This window comes from Cucurbita pepo, chromosome LG04 (genome assembly GCF_002806865.2).
Source record: "Cucurbita pepo subsp. pepo cultivar mu-cu-16 chromosome LG04, ASM280686v2, whole genome shotgun sequence".
NCBI lineage: Eukaryota > Viridiplantae > Streptophyta > Magnoliopsida > Cucurbitales > Cucurbitaceae > Cucurbita > Cucurbita pepo.
In genome coordinates this window covers 10,078,549-10,090,857 of record NC_036641.1, presented here as the reverse complement: position 1 = coordinate 10,090,857, position 12,309 = coordinate 10,078,549, and the positions used below count along the sequence as shown (strand labels likewise).

Genomic DNA, 12,309 nt, shown 5'->3' with positions numbered 1-12,309 from the left:
TTAGGGTGGAAGATAAACACAAAGAATTCTATGAACTTAGACTATGGGTCTAGAAATTTGCACACATATGCACGTGGATTTGATAGAGGGGAACCCCACATGAAGGAAGAAGACTCGAAATTGCATTCCCACTTGGCTGTATGATATGTTGTGTGGTGACTTCTTAGTGAATATATATATATACATATAGTATATAGTATGGTGTTGGAACCTTGATCAATTACTTCTATTAATGCCTTCCTCATGGTGCACACAATTAAATTATGTGTCACGTTTTTAATAATTATTTGACTTGTATGATATTTGTCACACCGAACGAGTAAATTGCCTCAAATATGCTAAAAGAGAAGATATAAAGGCTTTTCGACGCTTGAGATGGTTCGGTGGCTAATTAATGTGCTAGAAATATTTACCCGAAATTAGGGCATGGAGCACATGAATGAACAGCACATAAGATGTATCCTCTTAACTAGAAACAAAATCTCACATTAATGATTTATGTAAGCATGACTCGGTCGACAAATATTAATTAACAAAATAATTAACTAAATGGATTCATGTGCCATACGTGTATGGTAACGATAAAAATTAAGAGTAATTGACATGTATTTATTAGTATAAAGATGGAGATGTTAATGGTCCTACCCAAATTGGCAACAGGCTTTAGGAATAAAGTCTCTCTCTCTTCATTTGTATTTCTTTTGTTTGTCAATCTCGATCGCTGCCGATGTATTTCATGTATTCGTTTTAATTTATTCGACATTTTTAAAAAATGGTATAAGCCACTCTACATAAAACTACGTGTAAAACATGCTTAATCATAAAGTTTTTATGATCGAACCACTAAAAAGAAATGTGCATCGTGTTGGTATAAGTAGTAAATTTCAATTCTTTTAAGCTTTTCTTAATCATCCTATCCATGAGATCAGAAATGGAGTATCAATTCATTCATGTATCCTTCCTCGTTACACCACCAAAAGTGGGACACTCATGAGAAGCCAGAATGGTCAAATTGTAATCTTAATAAAGAATTTAGCAAACAGGATTTGGATATGAATTGATGTTACATTAAACAGTAGAACAGCTTGAAAAATATTAAATTCATAAGTGAGATTGGAGCCCCACGTACTCTGAAGTCATACCCTCCCCATGCCGTCACAGTAAAAGTTGTTAGTAGCCACGAGTATAACTCAACTGATCGACTTGTATATCAATTGATCGACTTATATATCTCGTTCATCGAGAAGACATAATACCTACATCTTTATAAACCATTACATTTAAATCTTAAATAAAATTCTTAAAATTTCTCTCTCATACCTGCAATTATGTTAGAACCAATGCATTAATTTAATCTCTCTGTCTCTTTCTCTCACTATATGTATGTGTATATATATATAAGCGAGGTCAGATTTGGTGATACACTAGGAGCCAATTAGCAGTACCCAGAAGGCAAGGGAATCTGCTGAGAATAAAAAGCTCTATTTATTGTTGAACATTTCTCAAGTTTCTCACTTGGGTTTGTGCAGAATTGCAAAGAAAGCTTCTCTTCTTTTCTTGTTCTTGAGAGTTGAAACCATGTCGAGCTGCATCGATATTGCACCGGAACAACTCTGCTACATCCCTTGCAACTTTTGCAATATTGTTCTTGCGGTATAAACCTCTGTTCTTCCATTCATAAACAAACTTCATTTCCTGAGATGGGTTTTGCTTCTTTTTGCCTAATTTTTGTAGATCGTCATGGAAATTGAGAAATGGGGTTGCAATTTCATGTTTGGGTTAGCTTAATGGGGGAAAAAAGCTAACTTTTTTAGCCCCAAAACACAAATCATGATTCTTGTTCAAAATTGAGGGTTAAATTTTGGATCTTTACATGAATTTAGTTGAAAATGAATGAATGTTGATGATGATGATGATGATAATGATGAGCAGGTGAGTGTTCCATGCAGTAGCTTGTTTGATATTGTGACAGTCCGTTGTGGGCACTGTACAAATCTATGGTCCGTGAATATGGCTGCTGCATTTCAGTCACTTTCCTGGCAAGATGTTCAGGTAACCCTAAAAAACCCTAAAAATCCAATCTTTCTTCTCTCTCTCTCTCTCTCTCTCTCTCTCTATCTAGGGCACAATTTTGCAACTTTTTTGAGAAAATCGAAGTGACCCAGAATTTGAAATTTTGAAATGAACAAAACCCATTATTGTAATTAAATCAATGAAAACCCTAACTAGCTCTACAGGTATCCAGCCGCCATAAATCCTATGTTTTACTCTTTTATCCACTGAGTTTCACCATTTTCATGGTGGATCTTTTCTTTTCTTTTCTTGAGAAGTGTTAAACTCTGAGCTGCTTTTTTTCTTTTAGCCTTGTTCGTTGGATTGTACTTTTGGGTTTAGGGTTCTTCAAGTTTTGTAAATTTTTATAGGGAAACGAGCTTTGAGCTGCATAGCCTAGCTAGGTTTTTTTTGTCATCTTCTACTGTAACAACAAAAAAAAGGTGTTTTTTTTTTAATGTTTTTGGAGATCTGAAAGGTCCTTTTGAGCTGTTTTTGAGATTGAACTGCCAATCTGAGTGTTATATGCTTTATTCAGTCATTTCAATGTTGGTATATTTCCTTTTGAGTTCTTTCATGAAACATCATTTCATAAGATCAAATGAAACTAAATGAGCTAAATTTACATACCATCACTGTTTGTTTTGTTTATCATAGGTTCCAAATTACAATCTTTACACTTCTAGTGGACCTGATTTTCAAGGGGATTTTGGATCTTCATCCAAATGTGATAACAATAAGATGCAAATTCGAGATTCCGCTACAATTGCAGCTGAGGAACGGGTCGTGAATCGACGTCAGTATTATTTCCTTTTCCTTTTAAACTCGCAAATCTTTAAGAAAATGAAAACTCTAGTATGATATTGTCCACTTTAAGCATAAGCTCTCGTAGCTTATGCCAAATGAGATGTATTCCTTACCTATAAACTCATGATCATTCTCTAAATTAGCTAATGTGAGACCTACTCCCAACGATCCTGAGTGGTTGCTATCTTTTTTCAGCTCCCGAGAAGCGGCAGAGAGTACCTTCTGCATACAATCAGTTCATAAAGTGAGTAACCAAAGCCTTCACGAGTGCTTTTTCTATGTCATTTTGTTCAAAACTGTTCTAATTCAAATAGCTTTATGATGTTGTTATAGAGAGGAAATCCGAAGGATCAAGGCGAAGAACCCTGAGATTAGTCATAGGGAAGCTTTCAGCACAGCAGCCAAAAACGTAAGTTAATTGAAAAAAAATAAACTTGGGTTCATGATCTTGATGAGTTTGGTTCATAATCTTGATTTGTTGATTTGATTAGTGGGCACACTTTCCTCGTATTCACTTTGGTCTCATGTTTGAAACCAATAATCAAGTGAAGATTGATGATGTAAGTGCTTTAGTCATCAAATTAAGCTCAATTTTAATGTTTTGTTGTTTCTAAACTTATGTTGAATGTTCTTGATTGGATTCAGGGTTCTGAGCGTTTGATGTCAATGGCTGCACTATTAAACAAATGAAGTGATCATCAAGTGGCTGCCTTTTTTCACCTCTAAGCTATGAACTTGTTTAATTGAAGTGACAATTATAATATCCATCTTTGGGTGCACTGTGTTGTCTAATATTGTTATCAACTGCCCAAATCTATGTTCTTTCACAAACATTGCCTCTACTAATCTACCAATACTAAGTTATGTTCCAGCCACAAAAGATGCTTTTTACTTCCAAAAGTTCTCTAATATCAAATCCAATCCATTCCAAATCGTATATCGTCGAAGTTTTAACATTTGAACATTCAAAGTGATGAAGTGAACTATATGAAGGAATTGTCACTTTTAAAATAAAATTCAAATCTGAAGATCTAAAAGTATTAATTTTGAAAATCGAGTGATCGTATAGAAAATTAGTACAATTTTCGTGAATCAGAAATATATTTGATTTAAGATTTAAACTTAATTATGGTGTCATGGTTAATTATATTTGACTACATAACTTTGAGTGTTAACATGGATTTTAGTTAGTAAAAGTTGGACTGAAACATAGTTCAGTTTTTTTCTAAACTTGGGAGGAAATGGGTAAATTTGAAGAACAAAGGAACATGATAAAGTTGAAGTATGAATGTCCTAGGGATCTTCAAGTGGTTGGTAATGAATGTATGGAGATAAATAGATAGATTACAAACTGGCAAAACAAAGGGAAAAAAAGAGTGAAAATGGAAGAGTTGTTTTTTTTTTTTTTTTTGGTTGAGTTGGAAAAAGACATGAGAAAAAGAGCATAGAGTGGAGCAGAGGTAGCGGTGGTGGGTGGCGCTGCTGCAGCCGCTGGTGCTGCTGTTGGTGCTGCTGCTGCTGCTCTGATATTCAGAAAACCTCCTGACATTTAGAATCTGAAACGTCGCATTCATGTCTGCTCCGCATTCATTTCACTTCCAATGTCATTTCAATCCAACACAGCCCCCCTTCCTTCCGCACTTTCTTCCTGGACCCTTCTTCTTCTCTCTCTTGGCATTTTCATCAGTTTTCCTGTAATGGGTTCTTCTTTCTCTTACCCCATTCAAAATGGGGACCCCTCCAAATTTGAGTTTATCTGATGACAGAGGATGGAGGATGGAGGGAATGACTTCCTCTTCCTCGTTACATGCAAAATTTAGAGCCAACATGTGATTCTCTCTCACTCTGCCTGGCAATGGCATCTCCAAGTTTTTCCATTTTCAGGGTTCCTTCATCTTGTGATATCCAGTCTGCCACGTGGACTTGTTCTTGTCCTTTGTGGGGCTCTCTCATTGGTCACTGACCTCTTTCCTAGCCTGTCATCCAATCAAATATCTACTTATATCTTTCATGGATAGGAATTAGGATGGATGTGGATGTAGATGTAGGTAGGCATCCATTCCCCTTTTCCCAGATTTTTTTTTCCTGGACTTCTTCGGGAATCTGCATCAAACACTTCACATGTGAAACCACTTGGGCCTAGTTCTCAACTTCGAACTGCATAACCTTGAATCAGGAGTGTTGTTCTCACTCGAGGATGTGACAGTTGATAACTAATATACATGAAACTAGAGCATTACCATGATATTATCATCAGAAATGGAAATTTTATTCATTAAACTAGCAATGAATTTTCAATTTTCTATTTGTTTTTTTTATAAAAAAAAGGGTTTTTGAAACAATTTTCTTTCCTCGTTTGGATACTCTAGTCGTTCCCACAAGCACAAGATCAAAAACTATATTTGACAAGTCTAATCAGTTAGCAACAAACTGCATCTTTTCCAACGGAACTAAAGGAGAGTCTCTTATGATTGTCCGACCCAAAGCTGAACTTAATATTTGAGGCGTCGCTGGAGATTGTATTGCTGTTTGTTGAAGGGAATGAGAAAACAAGGGTAGGGCTGGACTTCTTTGAGCCAAAACTGTATGAAGGAACTGCATTCTCAGGCTTCAATAACAGAGGCTGACTGCCCCCAATGCTGGTTGAGGGAAAGATGGACGGTGTTGGCGGTTCTGAGATCATTCCCGAGGATGCGCCCGAAACAGGGAACGTAAATGCCGAACCACTATCAGGAGAAATTGTCCACCCTGACTCGGGCTTCTTGACGGTAATGGATGGAAAACCTGGTTTAGTTCCAAGAGAGGAGAAAGGCTTCATTTGAGTTCCCACTTCTGATCCAAGAGCTGGAACGATCTTCTTCGGAGGAACATCCTGCCCATGAATTCAACAAGCAATTAAGAATTCTTCAAGCTTATGCTAGTAATTTCGAAGTAAATAAATGAAAGCATCTGTATGTCCATCATCACAGAATTGAACCTATTACAAAGTTAAGATGATACCTTAGGCGATGAGATATTAATTTTTAGGCCTGCGTCATCCTTGTATTTCAGATCAGCATTGCTAAGCCTAAACCTTAGGTCAGAAGAATTTTGGTTTACAGCATCAGAATTTCTGCCAGCACTCGACTCTAGATGAATCGTGGACACGGTTTTCCCCTTATTGCTCAATGTGGGGTGGCAGTTCTGATCTACTTGGTTCACTTTTTGCCGAGAGTCTAACTCTACAGCCAAACTAATAGTTTCATTTGGCTTGATCGTTTGTACACTGGAAGATGGGGTTCTCTTCCATTCTATTGCTCTCTTTAACTCTTCATTCTTTTCTTTAGGAGTAGGTGGGTTTCTACTGATATGCTCTAGGATTGTCCTAGCAACCTGACTGGACTGTGGACAGAGACTTGACTCAGAGATGTTGTTTCCCACTGAGGGTGATAGAGGAATGGTACTTGCTCCCCCAAGTTCCAGATTCTTCTTCATATCAGGTAGAATCCCTTCCGAAATATTGGAATTTTCTACCTTTGTCTCTGCTTGGCGGGTTGGATAATGGTAAGCAGATCGTCTAGAATTAGTAACTGCAGATGCCTTACGCCCAAGCCTACGAAATGGACCAATGGAACCAGTTGCCTCATCGAATGGATCATTGCTTGATGTCATCTATATAGACCAACAGAAAAAAAAAAAAGTAATGACAGAAGTAAGAAAAGGTGAATTGAATATTTTGGTCAAGTAAAAGGTTTTAAGGGTTAAGACTAAGATATCAATGATATACTCAACACGGGCACCAGACAAAGCATAGAAACGTAAAGTTGTGTTAAAAGTTTTTCCTCTAATATGCCCCTTCAAATTTCAAAATTAAAACATCAGGTATATAAAAAGTTCTGATGCAAAATACTGCCCACCAGCAAAAATTATAGCTCTACCCTGCAACGCATATATACACAAAATTTAAACTCCAGTTCTCTATAATATTTCAGCTTTTATTCCGCTGGCTACAAGGATCATCTTTAATACTACCTTAAATGTTGGCATATTATGGATACGAAAAAAATTTCCAGCACTGAAGCCCAAGAAAATGCTACAAAGGAATTTTTCAACAAGAGTTCCTTGGGTAATATTATTGGCTTTTAGTCATCGAGTGCTTAATGAAACAAGAATTACCTGAGAATAAGCTGGAGTTCGTGACTGCTGCCAGAGAGGAGATGGTGTATTCACAAACTTTTGGGTATCTCCTTGCAACTGAGTTAGCTGTTAACATGCAAAAGCATGGTTAACATATGCAGTCTGCTTACTCTACATACACTTGTCACGACAAAAAAAAAAAGAAAAAAAGAAAAAAAAAAAGAATCAAAGCCCATGTCTACAAACCTTGGACTTAGACTTCGAAAAGATACTCCTAGAATATGGAGTCCGTGGGAAATTATGAGTTCCAAATCTACCTCTTTGACTTCTTGGAGTTAAATAACTACGCTGACTTTCTGACATGGCACCAGGCCAACAAGTTGATGGATTGGGGGACATGAATGGAATAAAGGGCTTTGACATTTGATGGTCACCATTAAGCAAAGTCCTTTCATCATCAGGAATCTTGTCAGAAAGCAAGCCCGGTTCAGATTTCCTGTTGCTCATGTATGCTCTAGCAATATCCACAGGTGATGCTCCAACTGCATTTAGTGTCTGCCAATACATCCAAAAGGTTAAATTATTAGAGACAGAACAACGTTAATAACACTCTCAACATGAACAAATATTGAAGATTTTGGCAAAAATAATTTATTAGGTTCTTGTACAAATCCCCATTCCAGAACTTTAATTTCTTATTTGCCGATGAACTTTCAGACATCAACCAAATTTACCATATTTCTAACAGAGAGAGGACGTTTTTTATTATCTTGTAGTCGGGTCATTTGTAATCACAGCTCGGTCTCATGCCTTTTGGTGGGTCTTTCTTTGGTATCATCAACACTGGTATGATTTGATTTTCAGAATATCATCAATACAATTTTTTTATTAATTAATAAGAACAGTACTAAAACAACAACCAGAATAAAAATATAAATACGAACAACCTAGTTATCGCATAGTTATGGATAAGGCATTCATCAGTTTCCTCTGCTTTTTGTCCATTTCAAAACTAAATAAGACTTCTTGGTGTTTTATACATCATACTATTAATGAATACAAAAGAGTACCTAGGGTGATTTGTTGATATTCAAATGAAAAAAAAAAATACTAAATATAGCATGGGCTAATAAAACCTATCAGAGAAACAAGACAGCCATGAGATATTTATACTTATTTTCTACAGGAACTGCTCAAGAATTCACCCTACTAACCGATGAATGTGGATGAGGAGTTAAGTTTCCCCATGTAGCTCTCTCCAAATCTTCTTTCTTTTCTTCGCGAGGCATTTTTATAACTCTATTTGCAGCAGGTGGCTGCTCAGATTGTTTTTCAATGCTCTGTGGTGAAATTTTATTGTCTTCCACTTTCTTAGAAGGTTCAAGAGCCCTTGATTGTATTATCTCTAACAAACGACTCACTTCATCCCTGCATAGCAAAATCAGCCAATTAAAGAAATCAAGTACTCAAACTGGCTATGTGGCAGTAGACAATGTATAGGAGGATCAAAAGAGACATAGACGCACCAAGCCACTACCACTTTATGGTAGAACAATAATGCTGTTAAATATGATTAGAAATGAAATTATCGAGACCATTATATATGGACATTTGACCTCAGAAGCAATAGACCTATTTACTCTAGCAGGGGAAAGTACTTCCATCAGTGATAAAATAAGTTCCTTCACAATAATGTTTCAATTCATTCAACAAGGAAACACTTCGACTAAAGCCTGCGATGCAAAAAAAATTGAAGATGAACGCAAGATGTACTTTAGGGAACATGTCTGTGTCTTACATGTTGAGCACACTCAGATACTACTCAAGTATGTGTTGATGTTGGGCACTTTCTTATACCTTTTCTAAAGGTAATTGACTAATAAAAAGATGGGGAAAAATTAACAAAGAAAAATATCAGATCTATCAGCATATAATCGTATAAACATAATTGTACCATAAGGAACTGCACAGTCAAATACACACAATTGGCTTCTTCAACTTCTTTAAGATATTGCATATTACAACATTTTCAAATAAACTTAAACACCAATTTTGTGAATTAAGATAAATTCTTTATCTGAAAATAGATGTTTTACTAAAGAAGTCTTTGTCGTGCCTGTCTAAGAAAATGAGTTATCATATCTATATCAGTATCATGTTGGATTGTGCCCATGTCCATGCTTCTTAGACACAATAAATGACACTCACTTTTGTCCTATAGAGCAGACAAAATGGTCACACTCTGATTTACCTTGAAAATGTTTTTCCTTGGATCCATTTTTCAATATCAAAATTCCCATTTCCAGCTAATGCATCAGTTTCTCTGTCCTTTTGGCGGCCATTAACATCAGAATTGTAATTTGATCTACAAGCCTCTCCACTAGGACCTGGTAATCCATCTATGGTAGATGCACCTTGCTGCAAGACATGAAGCAAAATGCATGTTAGTGAATCACATTACTGCATGCATATCATTTTTCAAAATGAAAAGTAAAATTGACTAAAATGAAAGCAAAAACAGGAGATAGGTAATCATCCCATGAGAAATTGTGATTAGTAACTCCAACCCATCAGGATCAGGGTAAGAATATTGCCATACAGGAAAGGGAAACGAGAGAAAAGCAACTATATCAAGCATTTGATAACCATTTTGTTTTGTTTTTAGTTTTTAGAAATTGTGATTGTTTTCTCACTATTTCTTATTATTGTTTCCATCTTTGAATTCTTAATCAAATTAATATATATGTATAGTTTTAAAAACTACTATTTTAGTTTCCAAAACTTACCCCAATTTTAAAAACATTTGTAAAGAATAGATAACAAAACAAAGAAACCAATAGGAGGAAGTGTGTTTAAAAGCTTAATTTTCGAAAACAAAAAACCAAATGATTATCAAACAGGACTTAGATTGAATAGCATAGTTCGGACACACGAGCGCCCTTGCAAGGTAAAAACAATCATAACCTTCTAGATTACACACTAATCAAAGTGAGTGAAAAATGACTGTTAAGAGTAGGTAACCCTTCCCCTATGACTTTATTTCTATTGCTTTCAATTTCATTGAACGACACAACCTCAATACGCATTTATGAATACCGATTGTTCATTTGTCTGTAATCAAAGCAATACCCGGATACTCATTCGTGAGATGGCATATAAAGGAATGTGCTCAGAAGCCATGGAACCGCACAAATGTAACAAAAAGACAAAAAAAAAAAAAAGACATTTACATTGCGGAGTTCTTCTCCAGGGGCGTTATCCTCCAATTCTGCCTCGACGTGATCTGCTAAAAAAGAATACATCATCAGCACCTAGTCTTACAACATGATGTACAAACAAAACCAATAATAACATTCTATGGAGTCTGATGTGAACAATGTCCATTAGATATATGCATCCAGCACTGCAAAGCATAGCTACAAATACAATATTTTATTTCACCTACGTGAATTAGAAATGTCACATTGCAAATGCAACAAGATGTTTACTGAGGGGGAAGAGATTTAGAAACCTCACTAGTCACTATCATCAGAAAAACCATCAATTTCCCCAAATGCTTAAAATAGAGAGTATAAAAATAATATTGATTTCAAATGCGATTTCCAAAACCCTAGATAGGTCGCAGTAAATAGGAAACTTAAGAGAGAAGATCGGGGGAGGCAAATGACCTTGATCCTCATCTCCTGGACACGGAAGGGCATTGGAGGGCAGTGATTTAGAGAACAAATAGGGAAGCAGTCGTGTGGCGCCGCCGGTGATGAGCCGGTAAGCCGGATCAACAAGCTTCGAAAGCCACCGCCTTTGCGGTTGGTTTTGCTCCGGCCGAGCGTAAGGGGTAGGCGGCGGCTTTCTTGAGGTTGGCTTCCGAACCTTTCCTCCAACTCCTCCTCCACCGTACGGTGTCGACGACGCCCTTACCTCCGCCCTCTCCATGTTAAATCTGACACAGGGGCTCTGCCTTGAGTGGTGGCTGCTCGCAGTATAACACCCTCGCGTCGACTGTTTTTCGCTTCTTTTTCTCTTCGAAAATATGCCGACTCGACTTTGTGGCGACGACTGAGCCCATAGCCGCAATGTTGAACCTTCCATTTTATTTCTTCTTGGAACGACATGTCGTAAATATGCTAGCAAATAATTGTATGTCGTTCACCCTACCCACCACTCCAAATCTCTTATATAAATGCATATAAATTTGTAAATTTTTTTCACCAATATTTCAAAAATTAACTCACATTATTAAAAAATTATAATCGAAAAATAAAGAGAAAACTAAGCCTAACCTTCACAAAATCTCATAGATTGTTGGGTTGCATAAACACGAGCTAACTTAATTAGCGTGAGATAGACAATTACTTGTGTGCTATAATTATTTGTTGAGGTTACGTAGCTTAATTGCTATGTTCTTATAGTCTCGTGCCATTAATCATTGACTTTGATTGAAAATAAGAAGAAGAAGCAAATGGTCTTAAATAAAATCGAGCCAACTAATTTATAAGCAAATAAAAGGCATCAATACTCAATTCTCTTCTCTCGTAATTGAAGCAGTGATGTGAAATTGTACTCTTACGAGTCGAGCCGATCTTATATTAAAAAGATCATGCCAAGATCTCATTCGTGTTGGAAGAACATCAGTGATTTTGATATATAATGTGACATTTTCACACTTAGTTATTACTTATTTTATCTAAAATCAACTACCACTACTTTAATTAGATTTCCTCTCTTTTTCCTAGATTTGGAAAAAGCTTAGCAGGGTTGCTAAATAAGACAAGAAAATAGGAGCTCCCACAAATTACACCAAGATTCTCACAATCATTCGTTGGGAGACGAAGAAAACGAAATGCATGCATCGAAAGACGAGGTAAAGTATCATTTTGTAACAGTTTAAGCCCACCGTAAGTAGATATTGTCCATTTTGGCTCGTTACGTTTTGTCGTCTACTATGGTGAGGGTCTAGTCCTATTCCAACAATTACAAAGGATGGTGTGCCAGCAAGGGCTCTTGGCCTCCAAGGCTGTGAATGATGAGATCTCATAAATATGAGAGAAGAATAAAACATTTCTTATAAGAATATGGAAACCTCTCCCTAGCAGACGTGTTTTAAAACCATGTGACTGAGGTTGACTGAGGACGATACGTAACCGACTATAACAAGAACATTAATATAGAGAGAGAGAGAAGAGAGGGAATATTAATAAGAGTACAAAATATGCGCAATTTTGAGGAACAAGGAATCGCATTTGCTGTCAAAAATATTGGGTTTGCACATCTATGGAAAAAGACTACAAAAACAAAAGGGTTATTATAATAGCTTCTAAAGGAGTGGTTTTGGAG

The 12,309-nt window shown here is 36.5% G+C and overlaps 2 protein-coding genes across 3 annotated transcripts; one reads left to right on the top strand and one right to left on the bottom strand.

The window, feature by feature from the left end:
• Positions 1 to 1,254: 1,254 nt before the first annotated feature.
• On the top strand, positions 1,255 to 3,739 carry LOC111792374 (axial regulator YABBY 5-like). Its single transcript, XM_023673783.1, has 7 exons — positions 1,255 to 1,653; positions 1,933 to 2,052; positions 2,710 to 2,848; positions 3,055 to 3,103; positions 3,193 to 3,268; positions 3,351 to 3,419; positions 3,505 to 3,739. The coding sequence occupies exons 1-7, from the start codon at positions 1,579 to 1,581 to the stop codon at positions 3,547 to 3,549; spliced, it is 573 nt and encodes a 190-aa protein (XP_023529551.1). The 5' UTR covers positions 1,255 to 1,578; the 3' UTR covers positions 3,550 to 3,739.
• A 1,407-nt stretch (positions 3,740 to 5,146) lies between these two features.
• LOC111792369 (nuclear pore complex protein NUP1-like) lies at positions 5,147 to 11,030 on the bottom strand. Of its 2 annotated transcripts, none has more exons than XM_023673779.1 (8): positions 10,644 to 11,030; positions 10,206 to 10,261; positions 9,227 to 9,393; positions 8,190 to 8,403; positions 7,222 to 7,530; positions 7,015 to 7,101; positions 5,860 to 6,510; positions 5,147 to 5,731 (listed from the first exon to the last, which is right to left on the bottom strand). In XM_023673779.1, the coding sequence occupies exons 1-8, from the start codon at positions 10,906 to 10,908 to the stop codon at positions 5,279 to 5,281; spliced, it is 2,202 nt and encodes a 733-aa protein (XP_023529547.1). In that variant the 5' UTR covers positions 10,909 to 11,030; the 3' UTR covers positions 5,147 to 5,278. The 2 variants fall into 2 exon arrangements, with proteins under 2 accessions (XP_023529547.1, XP_023529548.1); XM_023673780.1 differs by having other exon boundaries at positions 10,206 to 10,258.
• Between the last annotated feature and the right edge of the window lie 1,279 nt (positions 11,031 to 12,309).

Bases quoted from the DNA above. Each gene is read 5' to 3' on its own strand.
- LOC111792374 (XM_023673783.1), top strand. From the start codon at position 1,579: ATGTCGAGCTGCATCGATATTGCACCGGAACAACTCTGCTACATCCCT. The intron at 2,053-2,709 runs GTAACCCTAAAA...TGTTTATCATAG, and splicing joins TTTCCTGGCAAGATGTTCAG to GTTCCAAATTACAATCTTTA. The intron at 3,420-3,504 runs GTAAGTGCTTTA...GATTGGATTCAG, and splicing joins ATCAAGTGAAGATTGATGAT to GGTTCTGAGCGTTTGATGTC.
- LOC111792369 (XM_023673779.1), bottom strand. From the start codon at position 10,908: ATGGAGAGGGCGGAGGTAAGGGCGTCGTCGACACCGTACGGTGGAGGA. The intron at 8,404-9,226 runs GTAAATCAGAGT...TTTGCTATGCAG, and splicing joins CAAGGAAAAACATTTTCAAG to GGATGAAGTGAGTCGTTTGT. The intron at 6,511-7,014 runs GTAATTCTTGTT...TGGTCTATATAG, and splicing joins GAACTCCAGCTTATTCTCAG to ATGACATCAAGCAATGATCC.